The sequence below is a fragment of the Hemibagrus wyckioides genome, linkage group LG01 (genome assembly GCF_019097595.1).
Source record: "Hemibagrus wyckioides isolate EC202008001 linkage group LG01, SWU_Hwy_1.0, whole genome shotgun sequence".
Taxonomy (NCBI): Eukaryota; Metazoa; Chordata; class Actinopteri; order Siluriformes; family Bagridae; genus Hemibagrus; species Hemibagrus wyckioides.
In genome coordinates, this window is record NC_080710.1 from 15020387 (window position 1) to 15038173 (window position 17787).

The following is a 17787-nucleotide window of genomic DNA, read 5'->3' on the forward strand; positions in this document are numbered from 1 at the left end:
GCTCCAAACTGTTCCCACAAAGTTGGGAGCATGAAATTGTCCAAAATGTCTTGGTATGCTGAAGCATTCAGAGTTCCTTTCACTGGAACTAAGGGGCCAAGCCCAGCTCCTGAAAAACAACCCCACACCATAATCCCCCCTCCACCAAACTTTACACTTGGCACAATGCAGTCAGACAAGTACCGTTCTCCTGGCAACCGCCAAACCCAGACTCGTCCATCAGATTGCCAGATGGAGAAGCGCGATTCGTCACTCCAGAGAACGCGTCTCCACTGCTCTGGAGTGCAGTGGCGGCGTGCTTTACACCACTGCATCCGACGCTTTGCATTGCACTTGGTGATGTATGGCTTGGATGCAGCTGCTCGGCCATGGAAACCCATTCCATGAAGCTCTCTGCGCACTGTTCTTGAGTGGCATCCTATCACAGTTCCACGCTGGAATTCACTGAGCTCCTGAGAGCGACCCATTCTTTCACAAATGTTTGTAAAAACAGTCTGCATGCCTAGGTGCTTGATTTTATACACCTGTGGCCATGGAAGTGATTGGAACACCTGATTCTGATTATTTGGATGGGTGAGCGAATACTTTTGGCAATATAGTGTATATATATATATATATATATATATATATATATATATATATTTCAACAAAAATTAAGGTACTTTTTTGTGATATGTGGTTTTCATTTGGAAGTGAGAGATACAACTTTCGTTTTGGTCGAATCAAAAACAAACAGTTTTTTTCCCACCGTCTTTCCACATAATTGTCCTCATTCGAATATATGATGATAATGATACTTATAACTGAAATTAGCGGAGTGTCTGGACTTAATGTGTTCCCATGGGAAGGGAAGGGAACATTTGTAATTTGTGTCGCTGACATCACCGAGCAGACTGTTGAGACAAAAAACAGAGCAAACACTGTACCATATTAAAAGCTCTGTTGTCAATCTTTAAAAATTTACTGAAATAAATAATGTGAAGTAATATGTTAATAAACTGCTCAGTTTCATATAAACACCTGTGAAAGAGGAAAAACATGAACACAGTTCAAACCCTAACCATGAATGTTAAATATCAGCTGCTGGGAAGCACACCCACTAAACTAATTGAGGCTTGGCAGTTCTATTTAAAAAAAAAAAAAAGCAGCACCTACCTTTTACTGAGAAACTAAATGAATGCTTATGTCTGTGAGTTCATTTAAACAGCTGCAACACTTGTAATTACATTCACTGCATTTTAAACATTTAAATTGTGTATGCTAAACGTGACTATTGTATTTGCAGTGTTACCTGCTGACATTCTGTAATCATATACGATTCATTGTTTATGCTTTGAGTGCAGTACACTGAGACGATGGTTATAGAACTTCAGAACAATTGTGTGCTTAATTTCACAATACGTCGCTTCCTTGTGCGAGATTTCCCAGGCGATTGGTGACACCTGCATGTTGATTTGACTGCTCAGCTTTCTGGCATTTTTTCTCACTACACCACCACTAACGTTCCCAGGATCACCCTCATGATGCACTGTATACAGTAAACTGCATGCTGTGTGACATTTTTATTCTGATTTACTTAGTAAACTGTCAACTCTAAGAACACTTTGAAATTTAGTATGAAGAAATGAATACAAGTAGAAAGGGATTCATTTTTTCCGTCAGATCCGGTACCCGTTTAAACAATGTACTTTTTCAGACACTCAAAATAGATTTAGTAAAAACAGAAACATCAATAAAATTTAAGCCAAACTTCCAAGCTGTTGTCATGAACATCTATTTGGATCATTTACTACAAAGAGGACATGAAGGAGGATTTTAATGGAGTCTTATTTTTATATAACTGCTTAGTTATATACTTTCATTGATTCAGTTATATACTTGCATTGTAAAATTTTATGTAGAGAGATTAAATGTGATACACGTGGCTTTATTGCCTATTCCTTCATATGCAGAATTAGAAAATTATTAACTGGTATGAATACATTTTCATATTTCTCATTTCCAAGGCAGTTTTTTAAGGCTTTGTAAAAAATTGTTTGTGGACATTATCATTTTCTATTAATATCTTTCATTTCTTTCTTCCATACTAAGAAATGCCTCAGTAGACTTCCTAAGAAATACCAGAAATGCCAAAGTCACTATCTAGTGGTTTCCTGTGGTGATACATACCAAGTCTTTTTGTCATGTATAGACAAAAATGATAGAAAGGGACAAGAAATGTGAGCAGAATATGGAAATATCATTGTGGAATGGCCAGCCCATTTTCCTATGTTAGGAGAAATGAGTCATGGGAGAAATGTGTGTTTCTCCAGAAGGAACACAATGTTCCAAGGGAAACAGCCTCAGTGTGTCCCAGCATGAAACCTCCTCTTACGTAACACAATGATTTAATCATTTTGACATGGATACTGGTGACACACAATGCTTGAACTAACTTTCCAAACCAAATTAAAACTCTGCATGTTAATGACACTAACTGGAAGGTCTTTTTGTTGAATAAACACTTTCTGGTTTTGGCTTTAAAAGCAGCACACTAGGTAAAAAAAAAAAGAAGTTGTATGTCATGTCAGCTGTATATCAGCTGACAGGGAATAATGTGTCATTCTTATGTAAAAACCTAGTCATTAGTGGTAAACAAGTATTCTTTTGTATATCTCTGAAAAAGAGGCTCTACACCAAAACTGTTTTCATCTCACAAGCATTCAAACATTTTTAGTTACTACTTGCCCACTATAAAAGAGTTGTTGCTAGTTTCCCAGGGCTAACTACTAAAATTGTGAGTGCAGTTATGTCATCATTTAGAAATGATTAATATCAAAGCTCACTGTGCTTTCAATTTGTATTAAATTGAAGAGTTTCTATTGGTAAACAAGACCAAAAAAAATACAAAATACATGCTCACTTTTGTACACTGTCCCTCTATACCTGCATTCATGGGATGTGGTCTGTTGTAGACTAAACTTCTGGAAGGAACTGGGTGGTGGGTAGATTGTAGTCACAACACATACCCGGCCAGTGAGATCACTCTGTCTTACAACAATGGCTCATGCAGTGTTAGGGGCTTATAGGGTTACTCAAAACCCACAGCTTACGTACAAACTCTCATCAGAATGTCCACAGCAAACAAACTCCATTCTTTTATAAAATGAGAAGACAGTGTTCTTTTAGGTTTTGGCACACGTCAACACAACATTTATCATGGTTAGTTAATTTGAGTGAAAATGAGGCATCATTTACAGATGTTTTTCGGTGAGGTTGGGAGTGAGGGGAGGAGGGAGATACAAGGAATGTGAGCCAGACAAAAAAAAGATAAGCAATCAAATACCTCCCTGAGTAAAAAGTATCTAACTACATCAGACCTTCATTCAGCCAATAAGACCATGGCATCTTCTTCTGGCACAGAATCAAATGAAAAGTAGTTTCAGGCATATAGAAATATCATGTTACCTATCAACTACTTATCTACAGTAAAAAGCAGAGGTAGAAGCCATTTACAGTAATCTTTGTCTTACCCCAGGCATTTTAGTTGATTCTATTATTCTGTTAGTTGTTATCAATCATTTTTCCAAACCTATATTTTTCTAAAGCATAAGGACGTAACACACATGAGTCAGACCCCTCTTCTATATTCACTGATTTGATAATCACACACTTTATGTCTGTGAGAGATGAGAGATCAAATTCCTTAAGCAATAAATAAAGATAAGTAAGTGCCAACTTAAAGTAGCCTCCTTTTAATCATTTTTTGAGAGGCAGAGTAAACAAATGAAATTGACTTGACTTCAAAACTAAATAGCCAACTGCTTAATGAATAAACACTGTTAGACCTGTTATACACTGCTTTGTACCCTCAGAATAGATAACTGAAAATGGCTGACCTTCAGTGTGGCTTGGTAGGAAGAGGAAACATTTTCAGTACGTATTATGGAGTTTACTTTCGGTTTGCAGATGAATGTCTTGCAAATAATTACAAATGTATGCCAAGAATGAGACCAACAAGTCTCCTTCTTTTTGGCCTTCACAGACCATGTATTACCTTAACATGCCCTCGGCTTTCACTGTATTTATAGAAAATGCTAATTTTTGTGCCACACCTAAAAAAAATAAATTATGAAAATACCCTCAAAGGGAAATTTATTTGCAAACTGAAAGCTTGTCTTCATCACAGGGGGGGTGTACCTTCATCATTTACAGTGACTTCTTAATTGATCCCACGTGTAAAAGTCCCAGATGTGTTTTGTTTAGTTTGAGTGACACTGTATAAAATGATGTTTGGGTTTGTTTACTTTAACCATGGCATCTTACATGGTAGCATTCTCTAAATGATATGAACATCATCAGTATGTGGCTTTTGATAACATTTAAGATGAGAATTAAAATGTGAATCATAGTACAGCCTATAACTACACAAGAATAAACACAGTACACATTTTAGGGGGTTTGGTTGCAGTCAAAATAAGCGTTTAAAGATTAAAGCAGCGTTAATCCCCGGAAACAGGGTTACTCCAGTTCACATCCTGTATTTAACTTTCATTGCGTAGTACAATATATGGTTTCACACAGACATGTGTCTCCTCCTAGTGCTCAAGCAGCAGAATAGCTTTGGATGGCTTTTCGAGAGCCAAAAGAAGAACCTGGTTTGGAGCAGGACTTGCAGAAGTGCTACCTTGCATAGACCATCAGCGTACCCGAATGCTCAAACATGCTGTGTTTTGTGCTGTTTTATGAAGACAAAAAAAAATAACACACCAGCAAGTGCCAGTACCAGTAACTAATGGTGACCAGTACCATGACAGACATGTTAAAAATACAAAATATACTGGTGATGTTTGCTTATCACCATACCATACTGAAGGTTTTTGAGCAACAGTTGCTGCTTTTTGCCAGTCCCCGTTAAATAATAACATGCTGGTTTGGTCTCCCAACAAGATACCATTCCTGCTAAACCACTAAAAAACCTCCACAAGCTTAGGCTTAGACCAGCTCTTATACCAGTGTTGACCAGCATAAATCAGTTTAACCGCATCTAAACTACAATCTTTATAGGGTGCATTCTGATGTCTGTCCACATGCAGTAAAGCTGATCGGTTGATATTTCAACTCTGATTCTGCCCGCCATAATGATCAATCAAAATGGACACATTTTTGCATAATGGGATTAGGTGCAGGAATAATGAAAGATATTCTCTGATGATTGGGGAACAATGCTGAGATTACAATACTGTGTGAAGCTTAAGTGTTTACTCATTACCTGACAGACCATTTTGCAGAGCTCACCCTAAAGTTATAACAAATAGTCTTGTTCATGCCACTTGCTTGCTCTGTCATTAGACTTACCATGCCAAACATGTGAGGTACTAATAGAAGCAGTATTACAAAAGACTGACTGACAAGTTCAGCTGCATTTGCTTATGCTTCTTTTTACCATTGGTACAACGTGAGTGTTGATAAAACACTTTCTTCACACTCTTTAATAAAATAAAAAATATAAAATGAATGAATAAACCTTTTAAATAGGCATAGTAGAAGGATTAGAAATGTGGAAGTAGATTTGGCTTTAGATATATTTTTTTCATTATTATTATTTTATGGTTTGTTGTAAATCCATAAAAGACATATTCACAAAATCAGTCACAACTAGGGGGTCTGATAATATTCTTATAAGAGATCATGTGTAGGATGAGTATCCTGACTGAATAGATGAGTGGTTGCTGATGTGCTTTTTACCCTATGTACTTAGTTGTTATGTAAAGCAGCACTTAATAAAGACTTAAAATATCACTTTTGCACCATTGTCTGCCTCAGACATAAAATAATCTAAAATGTAAAATCAGAAATATCACAAAGTCAGATGTGGTATTCTTATGCAACACAATGGTACATAGAGACTTGCCCTTAGTGATGGATCACCCATTGGTAGCCTTATCCATATTCAGTTTACGGTGCATTATAAAGACTTAAAATATTGCCTTCGAGCCGTCGTCTGCCTCAGACATAAAATAATATAAAATGTAAAATCAGAAATATCACGAAATCAGATGTGGTATTCTTATGCAACACATTGGTACATAGAGACTTGCCCTCAGTGATGGATCATCCATCAGGTTCTGAATAGCCTTATCCATATTCAATTTGTTAGCCATTCAACAAAATATAATCTTTATAAAATCCTCATTTTCAAGCCAATACATTTTAAATTCCAATAAAATGCTGGGTATTTCTTTTAAGTGACTAAGAAGTGATTAAAAATGCCCTTTGATAGATAAAGGTAGACAGTGTATTCCCTTTTACAGTATGGTTCTGCAGAGGAAACCCCCTGCTTGCTAAAGTAAATGATTCTTTTATATTGGTGAAATAACAGTTAGGGGAAATGAAGGGAAATTAAGGGTTAGGTGTGATTGGTGTGCTTTAAAAAAAACAAAACAGACACGACGGGGATCTCCATTCAAAGTAGATACCAAAATGTCTGTCAAAACAATGGAAACTTTTTACAAATCCGGAACAAATAAAATATGGAAAGGGGAAATCCCACAACTCAAACATTTCAGAGGCTAGTTTTCACTTATATTACCTTTTAGATGCCTTTTCTTATCTTTTATCTGCCTTTTATTTTCACTTGCCTTAATTTCACCTTAGATTCTTTCATTTACTTGATCACGCCTTATTCCTTTCTTTCCTCTTTTCTTTCACATGCTCCCTATGAAGAGCAAACAATCCTCACTTTGTGCTTCTGCTGCCTTCTGCCTGCTGCCAGTGGTGTATACGACTTCTTCAATTCAATTGATTTGCTCACTTTTCTATACGTTGCACAAACCTGTTACAGTGTGAGTCTCCATAGAGTTGTTATTGCATCAATTGTTTACCAAGAGCTAACATCTGTGCAGGAACCTTTCTGCCTCATGCTTGCTCTATGAGCAGGGAGAAGCAGTTAATGATATTAGTTCTTCTCCGTCTTCTCTGTGTCAATGGTGATGACGACCTTGCCAATTTTTTCTTCTGAAACTAGTGAAGATGTACAATATATCAACAATGTGACAAGGGTTCATAACATTGTTACTCTTACTCTTTGTTACCTTCCTGTTAAACACCTGATTTTCTGTTTTTGTTTTCCTCATCATTATTGTTCATTATTGTTATTGTTCAAAAATCACACAATGCACTGCATACAGTAATACAGTAAGTTGTGCATGTCTGCTTGACTGAAAATGGAATGAATGTACTCTATTATTGTTTGCCATCAAATAATTAACGACAAGTACCGAATGGCCAGCTGATTCGAAACAAAAGGGTGGACTTTTGCACAGTACAGTATATGCAGCTAAATATAGATCTATTAGTGCTTTGAGTGATCGTAGTTTCCTGTAACGGCTCACATCAAGTTCAAGTTCAAAATGCCTCCCTACATCGGAAATTCACCACCTACATGAAGATGAAAGTCTGTGTTTTACTCCAGTTCCTTTGTACTGGTGCTTTTATGAGTGTCTGATAACACAACAGTTTGAAATCTCCCATAGGTGTTCACCTGGGTTTGAGATGTTAGGAACTGAATATACCATAGCATCTTTTCATGTTCATCAAACAGACTCCCCATACCCTGTGGATGGGGGATCATCCTGGAAGAGACCACTCCTTTCAAAATAGAAATATTTCATGATCAGTTAGAATGTTATATCAATTTGATGTATCTATCTATCAATCAACATTTTTATATATTCAATTTTTTTCAACTAATGGTTTCTTCAGTCTGAGCTAAAACATCTCGCCACTAGAGGGCACAATTGCTTGCTTTAAATTATCACCCCAAGTTTGATTGATAGATAAGCACATGCTCTGTCTGACTACTATCTCTCTCTCTCTCTCTGTCTCTCTCTCTGTCTCTCTCTTTGTTGTATGGGCACTGGTTTAAATAATATAAATGAAAACATATCTAGTTGCCAAGTGTGTGCCAGTATGCCTGTTTCAGCATTACCTAGAAAGCAGGCACACGGCAGAGAAGAGAAGGGGGGTTGGGTGGGGTGGGTACACTGGGGGTGGGATAAGGGGGAAAATGTATTGCAGCTCTCTGGTTTCCAGTGCTGGCTCTGCTCAGCAGGATCCAGCACTGACTCTGAGTGCAGGTAGGTAGCAGTCAACTTTTTTACTTTGTACTGACTAGGGCCTATGCTTCCGATAATCTGTGTGTGTGTCTGTGTTTATGCCTGGAGTGTATTGTTTACTCATGAATTAAATTCAATGACATGGATAATACTTCACTACCAGTCACAATTACTTCTACGCTCTGTCAGTTAATTCTGTGTAATTTTTATTTTTATATAATATACCATTCTAACATACATTATCCTATATTAATACTTCTAGGATTTATTTGTGTTGCATATTTCATGTCCATTAGGGTGTAAGTCAGCTTTTTGTGATAATTGTCGCCATCACTTAATTAAGACTGAAGTGATACGTTTTAGCTTGGCCACTGTGTAACATAACATGGATAACATTCCTCAGTCCAGTCAGATATGTATTATCAGGAAAGCTCTGGATTAACGTGACTTTTAAGGATTTGTAGCAAGTGTGCAAGGGATTCCTGTTGCCCATTAAGACTTATTCATCTTTATTTACTTGGTGGGCTGTTACACAGCTTAGTTATATTCAATATCAGACTGGAATAGTTTAAATTAGGTCTCTTCTTATGGATACTGGAGTTAACTGAAGGCTGAAGTAAAGACTGGCAGTCAGACTTACTCTTCTGGAAGGAGCTGACTTATGAAGCTAAAATTAAGCTGGGGTTGATTTGGAATTTTACACTTGGGTGGTGAGTCGTGAAAGAGCTGACCCACAAATAGTGTGAATTCTGTTTAATGGCTCTGCTGGAAGGGAACCTTATTACTCTTACGCACACACACACACACACACACACACACACACACACACACACACACACACACTCAGTGAGTACTGCCTTGTGAGAAATAACTTTTAAACTATATATATATATATATATATATATATATATATATATATATATATATATATATATATATATATATATATATATGGATTGTATCCTTGATTTCACTTTGACTTGATTATTCAGTGGCTAAGCTTGAGCAGTTCACCCTCCATTCTTATTGCTGTGTGCCAGCGTCTTGACATTCACCCATGTAACCACAGACAGGCAGTTTTGAGTTTCTGAGACTCAACACTGAAAGAGCATGCCCTTCTTTGCATTTTTTGATGTTTATTTTGGTCAGACAGTTGCTCTGAATTCTGTATTTGTATTTAGCTTCATTTATCCATGGTGCTGAATTGCACGATCTGCTCAAATATTTACATGCTGATGATGGCTGAACCTCATGATCTCATGGTGTTACCCTTTAACATAACTGGCTTTAACATTTAGGAGGTTCAGAGGCCCATGACCCATGTTTTTGCACTGCAGGGCTATGAATTCCTTATGTTAATTTATGAAATCTACCTGTTATCAAGATGCAGATCACGCCACACTTTGAAATCAAATGATGGCAGCAATGAGTTGCAGAGATTCCTGATGGAAAGATCTCATTTAAACCACTTCATTACCAGCTGGCTTGAACAGGTGGCACATGCTATTCTGCCGTGCTTTAATATTGTCTGAAGTGGGGTTGATGTGTTTTGGGAGCTCTATAGACAGGTGGCTTGCTATAGAAGTGCGAAGGGCTCGTAAAGATGTCACCTGGCGAGGGGGACTGACCGTGTTTGACCTGCTTAATTCCTATTTATAATTCCGTCTCCTATTAGTCTTTCTTTTAGTTATAAGAAACCAATGTCACATGTGTTCAAGGGTTTAGGAAAGCCAGTTTGTCAGCAATAGCAAATGCCTTATATAAGATTATTTATAATGATGTTGTAATCAAAAGCCTCAGAACTAAAAATTAAGTTCTGATACATAATAGGCATGGATCTCATACAGTAAAAAAGTAGCTGGTGAGAAATGTAGGAGGTTGGTTGTTTAGTGGAATCCATTTTTATTAATCATATAGCAGGATAAAAAGTGTTAGACCACATATTTATGTCCCCTTCACAAAGATCCTCTTACCCATTCAAATTCACTTTTAGAGTTGCTTTCATTTGTCATTTGCTAAGTTGTTTGTGCAGTATTAGAAAATACTGGCTTAACAAATTAAAGCTTCTCTGTACTGGCACAGCCTCTGGTAACAAACACAAACACGCATGCACAGTCCTTATCATCAGTGGTGTCAGAGAACAAACCCTAAAAACACCAAAGCAATTTTTCAGACCTGTTTTGAAACCCTGGGTGTTATAATAAGTGCTTGTGCTGAAAGAGAACTCATCACCACAGTGTTTTATATATGACTGATTGCTGTGTTGGAGGAGACTGAGTCATTACGTATGTTATGTAACGTTGGATTTAGCATCTCTGCCAAGATGGATCTGATGATGTGTACATATGAACATAATGATGTCATTAGAGTTTAAATGGCTCCATCACAAGTGTATTTTCTAGCATTACATGATTAAGCTTAGTTAGCTGCAACATGTGTGTGAACTTTCACATACACTGCATACAGATTTTGTTTACTTGTTTTTATATATAGCCATCAGAGACTGATCATTTACAGAAATAGAAACTATAACACCTGAAGTGTGTAGTGAGAGTCACAGGGTTCAGGAAGAGTTGCGTCCATGCAAACCCTTCAAGCCCAACTGCTTTTTTTTTTGGGTGGGGTGATGTGAAACTGTATGATGTTTCCTATCAGTACGGTAGTTCTGCTTAGCAATGGGTTGAGGGCTACATAGAAGTGAATGCAATCTGCTGATAAATGTAGAAACATGGCTCTCTCCACTCTTCGCCACTGTAACTCAAAACTCAGGCGCTAAGAATAGCAAAGATCTCTCTCTCTCTCTCTCTCTCTCTCTCTCTCTCCCTCCCTCCCTCACTCTGTCTTTCTCAGTTCTCAGTAGTTACAGTATTGCCAAGTATTGAAATTATTAAGGAAATTGTACACAAATAACAATAAAAAGAATTTTAAAAAAAAAAAAAAAAACAAACCTCTTTCTCGTCTCTTACTTTCAGTAACTGCTGGTCAGGGTCATGAGGGCATCGTTTGTGTGTGTGTGTGTGTGTGTGTGTGTACACAAACATACTCATTAACATCTAGAGGCAATTTATCTAAATCACTCCACCTAGTGGCCTATTCTTTTTTTTTACCCACACAGATACAGGAAGGAAATGACATGAAACCTCACACAAACAGTAACCTGAGTTTATGCTAGAGCAAGGGTACCTGGAGCTGTGAGACAACAACACTACCTGCTGTGCTACACTGTCTCTTTGCCTTCTCCTCCCTCCCTTAATTCAATTTCAAGCTTTCAGTTTTGCCAAAGCATGAAAAAGACAAATGGGAACTTTATACAGATAGCAAAAAAAAAAAAAAACCCTGAATCTCTCCAGTGAAGTGTAATCTGTAATCTCATATATTACATGGCTAAAGTTTTAATTATTCCTCACAGGGCTATTTGCTGTCATCATCATTGTGTGTGCAATCAAACAATCCTCTTTAGTATGATAAGCCAGGAAACCTAAATGCCAGTCACGCAGTCATGTAAACCAAAGCGAAGTTTTCTCCTTCCAATTCATCTGGGGTTTTGCATTTAAATATGAAAGCAAGTCTTGTCTTTGCTCTCTGCATGCTAGCTTTTTGTCTAGTCATTGTACATCCTGGAAAAACAAAGTGGTCTCCCCATTGAATCTGTTGCTCAGAGAATGAATGAGACAAATTTGTAAAGACACAGACCGTTTATCAGTCGAGTATTCCACCACTTTGATGGGTTTTAGCTTTGCCTGCCATCTGTGGTGCTACCTTCCATGCTTGTGTCTGTGTAATGAATGTATTTGCACTTTCACTGAATACTGCACAGCCTTTTTTTCTCTTTTGCCAAAGCTCTCTGTGTCTGGGCTGGTGCTGTGCTGTAGGAGTTACATCAAGCAGCCAAGATGTCAAAGAGTGACCCCCGGGACATAGATGAGGATGCTATCCTCAGGGGGCTCAGCGCAGAGGAGCTGGAGCTCCTTGAATATGAGCTGCAGGAGATGGACCCTGAGGTAAAAAACATATATCACATTAATAAACATTTCCCATCTTGAAGCTCAGTTAAGCGCTCTCCACCCACACAAGTGCTCAAATTGCTGCACAACCTACACAAATTTGTATTGTAACATAATTAAAAATGCAAAGAACTTTGCAGATTCAAATGCATTATTTAACAGCATACAGTTGGTTGGAAAGTGGTTGATATAACAAAAACTTTGGATTGTATTTTCACTCTTTTAGCTTTTTCCCAGAACCTTATGTTAACATGACATGTTTACAGTTGATGCACCGAAGGATTTTTTGGTCATGTTTTAGAATGCAATGCTCCCAGCTGGTTTCCGTCAGCGTGATCAGACCAAGAAGAGTCCAACAGGTCCATTTGACCGCAGTGCTCTGCTCGACCACCTGGAGAAACAGGCTCTGGAACATCAGGATCGAGAAGATCTGGTGCCCTTCACCGGGGAGAAGAAAGGTAGTTTAGCTGCTTCTTCTATCAAAAAGAAGAAATGGAATCTTTCTTTCAAACTAAATCTCAGTCTCTTTCTAGGAAAGAAGTTTATTCCCAAACCTGGAGCAGGAAAGATCCCAGAAGAGGAGCAGATCACTCTGGAGCCAGAGTTGGAAGAAGCTTTGAAAAATGCCACGGATGCTGAGATGTGTGACATTGCAGGTTGGTGGAATGGCATACGTTCCAGAAATTCTCAGCAAAATTCTCAACCACTCTGTTCTGTTGACAGATGGAGCAAAGCTGTCCCTATATTTAATCTCGACCATCCTTGGCCTTTACTTAACCTTCATCCAAAATCCTCAGTCTAAGCTACAGTTACTTAAAATATAGCAAGTCAGTAGGCACACAGATCAATGTGGTATACAGCCTGAGAAATATGTCATATCATGAGTAAAAAGCTCATTTACTTTGGTCTTAAATGAACCAGGGCAAAGAGATATGACAGTCTAAGAACTTACACTACATTAGTGCCCTATCACAGTAACTGCTAGCTGTACTGCAGATATTTAAGGACATATAAATATTCATAACACATCGTAACAATCCAGAATTACCTGTTTACGAGTTCACTTAAAAATTCATAATAAGAATAATAATAGGGTCTAAAACAGTGGCTCCTATGGCTCACTGTGCGTTACAGATGTGACTGAGCTTGGGCCATATCCCACAGTATCTGATTCTCAAAGCTCAGCAGATCACCAAAATAAGCTGGCCAAGGGCCACTGGGTTAGCACTAACACATGTAGAAAGGGGGGTTGGTAGGTTCGTAATATTGAGAAGGGCCTGTAGGCTGAAGGCACTTACACAAACATATAGGAAATCAACAGTGTGTTACATTTTGTTTAAAGCCATAGTTTCAGTAGAGTTGTGTAAAATATGACCCAGTCCTGCTGAAGCTGTCCTGCATTATTAGACCGTGGTTATAAAAAAAACCTCCTTGTTGTGCATTCAAAATATGAGGCTAAAGCATTGAAAGTTTATAATCATTGATTAGCATCATGCAAACTGGGATTTGAAATCAGTGAGTGGTCAAGTAATCAAGTTAAATAAATCAAGTAGTCTATAATATACTTGGCTATTTGGTTTCTATAAGAAAATGGCTTTCTGTCTGTTAAAATTGGAATATTTTATTGACTAAACAAATCTATTTGAGTTAAATAGAAGTTAAATGGAAATCTAATTCTAGATTGTTCTTGAATCGTTTATTAAAAGGAAGCTGAAAGTGTTCACTCTGTGCTGTGCTGTGGTGGTGAACAAGGTATTTTGCAGTTCTCAAAGCTTAGTGTGGTCCAGCCATACATTTGGATCGCATCCAATTTGGGATTAAAACTCTTTTACAGCTATGCCATTCCTCTGTCTGTGTTGGTTTTGAATGAAAATTCACATTTCCCAAGTTGATTCATAGTAGGCTGGTGGATGCTTGTTGTTTTGCCAGTGCTAGTACTATTGTCTTTGATACTGATATTAATAGTGCTGCTGTTCGCGGGATTATTACAGCAAGCATAAGCCATAGTGTAAAGGCAGAGTAATGTGCTCATCAGCAGCTGTCTTTCTCTCTGCCATCACTCCTGAAAGATCTTCTTGCCTCAGTTGCAAGGCAGTGTTGCTGGACAAACCAAACTGTAACTATGTCAAATTATATCAGCCATCCATTTTTCCCCATCCCGATGTGAACAAATAAATAGCACAACAGGGTGAGAAATGCAGAACCTCACAACAGCAGTTGGAAACATTTCTTGGAAAATGCTTCCACCTGTCGGTGAGGTTGTGCAACAGTCATCTATGCCATATTTTCCAGTCACATCCCTTAAGTCATTAATGTTGAAGTTTATCAGTGCTTGCTATAAAAATCTCACCAGTCTATACATGAAAAAAAAGATTTCACTTTGGTTTAACTACTTGTATTTGCATCTTTGCAGCCATCTTGGGAATGTACACCCTGATGAGTAATAAGCAGTACTACGATGCTCTTGGTGCCACTGGTAAAATTGCCAACACAGAAGGCATCAACAGTATGTACTTATCTCATATTCATTATTACAGCACTATATATGATTCTTTTCCATTTTCCTTAATTCTTTACTGTGGTCTCTCCTGCAACCCCAACCAGGTGTAGTAAAACCTGATGTGTATAAGATCTACCCCGATGAGCCTCCCAATGACACAGACGTTGAAGACACTCTGCGCAGGATCCAGAAAAATGACAGCAGCCTGACAGAGGTCAACTTTAACAACATCTCGGTAATTTAAACCATAACAGAACATTGCTGTCATTACCCTATTGCAAATAAATGAATGCTTTGGCATCAGTGCATTTTGAACCTACATTTGATTTCTGATAGTTTTAAACTTCTTTTAAATACAATTAAGCCAAATAATTGTGTTGGCTGTGCATTTTAGTTGATTTAATTTAAAATATATCCTTAACTGTCGTTTTGTAAGACTAATAAACATGTACATAGCATATAATAAGCCCCATTAATAGAGTTATCCAGTTTTATTAAGCATTATTAGTGACCTTTAAACCTAGATTTAGAAAACTTTTTTAGAATTTTTTTAAGGCTTAGTGTATGAGAACCAAAAACATGACAAATACATTTCTTCAATTTTTTCCTTGTAATACGTATTATAGTACAGTTTTAATGTATTATTACTCAACTTACATATCAACTTTTGATTTGTATATTTTTGTTCTTTGTATTGTTCCTTGAGTTGGACACTTTTAGATTTTGGCTGTACTTGGTGATTACGAATTGCTTCTTGTCAGTGAAAAGTGACTGTAATGGCTGCTTTATCGTTTAGGACATTCCCATCCCGACACTGAAAGAGATCTTCCAGAGTATGAAGAAAAACACTCACGTACTGAGCTTAAGCATTGCTGCTACACGAAGCAATGATCCTGTGGCTTATGTGAGTACTCCAAGTTACATTTGTGATGCATGTGTTACTTATGTGGGAAAACCTGTTGGATGAGGTTCTAGATGAATTCTGACAAACAGCGAAGAAAAAAAAAACTTCTGTAGTTGAAATAAAGGAAAAAGGGAAGTAAAAATCAGGTTTTGGCCAAAATAACCTATAAAATAATCTATATTTTAAGAAATCATAATTCTTCATTATTATTAATTAATTAATCAATCATTATTTATTTGTTATTTCACAAATTATATTAATTATAGAAATTAGATTAGTTTTTTGATTCTGTTGTTGGTCTAAGCAAATGCATCTAAATAGCTCCACAGTAATGAAGCATTTAGAACATTTCAACTCAAGCTAATCTTTCTGTCCTGCTCGGCTAGGCCATAGCAGAGATGTTAACAGAGAACACTACACTGGAAAGCCTGAACATTGAGTCTAACTTCATCACTGCAGAAGGAATGATGGCCATCATTAAAGCAATGTCTGAAAACAACACTCTAGCTGAAATCAAGATAGACAACCAGGTGACTATTCTCGACTTATCAGCTTATGTCACATGCAGATATATATATATATATATATATATATATATATATATATATATATATATATATATATATATATATATATATATATATAAAATGCTTGGTTGTGCTTTTTCAGTTTTAATCGTGGTTCTGGTTGCCTTGATACAGAGGCAGAAACTGGGAGATTCTGTAGAGATGGAGATCGCGTCTATGCTGGAGAACAACTCGAGCATCCTAAAGATTGGCTACCACTTCACCCAGCAGGGCCCTCGTGCCAGAGCTGCCATGGCCATTACCAGAAACAATGACTACTGTGAGTGCAAGATCACATTAAATTTTTTTATTACATTCACAAGAGAGATGCAACAGTGGTCATAACCGAACATGAATTACAGCTGCAATTATTTCACCTTTAATACAGTTTAAATCTAGAACACTGACTATAAATTATGAATATAGGTAGATACACATTATGTCTAAAGACATAAATTGTATGACAAATAATAAATAGACAAACTGTAGCATATGAATTCAGTATAATGACTGATTACATTGATATGCATATGGTTATATGAATATAGTATTGCTGTTCAAAAAGTCCAGAGGTAGTGTGTGTTGTGAGACAAGTCCAGAACTGATTGATTTAATAGTTCTCTCTCACATGACTGATATGCAGTAAGCTATGTTAATAACATAGGGATTATATTTTTTAAAACTTTCATAACGAACATATTATATTATGTATAGCTTTACGTATACCACCTGTGTTCACTTTTTGTTTTTCCATATTTAGTCCGTCAGCAGAGGATGAGATGAGAAGGTCTCTGTCGCACCACTGCTCAGAAGACTTGAGACGGTGACACAGACCAGCCTACTATGCTTTAACTATTTATTCATCTGCCATTGTGGATATCATTAACACCAGCTCTGCTCTGTGTTTGTATACACTGGGTTTCATCAAGCCAAATGTGATCTTACTTAATAAAAATCATGTGCTTCCAATATATCAGAGTTTGTAAACTTGTGGAAAAAAGACACTTGATCATTTCTTGAGCCATGATTTTTTTTCTTTTTGGAATATGGTGCTTCTAACAAAAAGAACTGTACATATTTTAAATAAAACATTATCTTTTTCATTGTCTAATCAGGCTTCAGTTTTGTTAAATTGAGATCATAAAACTGTCACCAACCGTCTCAGAGGACGGTTATAAAGCCAACGTCACCCTTAATTAATTCCTAATTAGATTCATTTTCTAAGCATTTATGCAAAGCACCCTGCAAATTCATAAGCCCGGTGCATTTAGTCATTAAATGTATCGCTATCACCAACATTGTTTAATGTGATTTATTCATCTAACATGCATAATTCATTCCAAGTAAATGGCACTACATAGTATTTAGTTGATCAGAAAGTCCATTTATCCACACTGACACCCCTCAGCAGGACTTTTCAGGTCTAAAAAATTATTAATTAATGTTGATTAGTAATATAAAGAGATAATTGCTGCAGGTTTCAGTTCAGTCACATGATTAACCAAACACACCAGCTTTCACAGTCCGTATTGTGCAACCACTGTTGGGTCAGCTCATTGTGGTAAAACACTGTGTGATTAATAGTGACTTAGCAACTTTTAAATCCTCCACCTCCAGAGCAGTCGGATCTTTTCAATTTCCCACCATAACTCTTGACTATCCTCTGCCTATTTATACCTGCACTAGTCAGCCCCCAGTGATTTAGTTACACAGCTCC

General features: G+C 37.2%; 1 protein-coding gene across 2 annotated transcripts; it reads left to right on the top strand.

Annotated features, from left to right (window-relative positions):
* The first annotated feature begins 8039 nt into the window (after positions 1 to 8039).
* tmod4 (tropomodulin 4 (muscle)) lies at positions 8040 to 17039 on the top strand. Of its 2 annotated transcripts, none has more exons than XM_058403823.1 (10): positions 8040 to 8117; positions 11937 to 12097; positions 12402 to 12558; positions 12634 to 12756; positions 14514 to 14606; positions 14705 to 14835; positions 15397 to 15504; positions 15891 to 16034; positions 16206 to 16350; positions 16831 to 17039. In XM_058403823.1, exons 2-10 carry the CDS (start codon positions 11990 to 11992, stop codon positions 16851 to 16853), a joined length of 1032 nt encoding a protein of 343 aa, XP_058259806.1. In that variant the 5' UTR covers positions 8040 to 8117; positions 11937 to 11989; the 3' UTR covers positions 16854 to 17039. The 2 variants fall into 2 exon arrangements, with proteins under 2 accessions (XP_058259806.1, XP_058259892.1); XM_058403909.1 differs by having other exon boundaries at positions 8049 to 8117; positions 11969 to 12097.
* Positions 17040 to 17787: the final 748 nt, after the last annotated feature.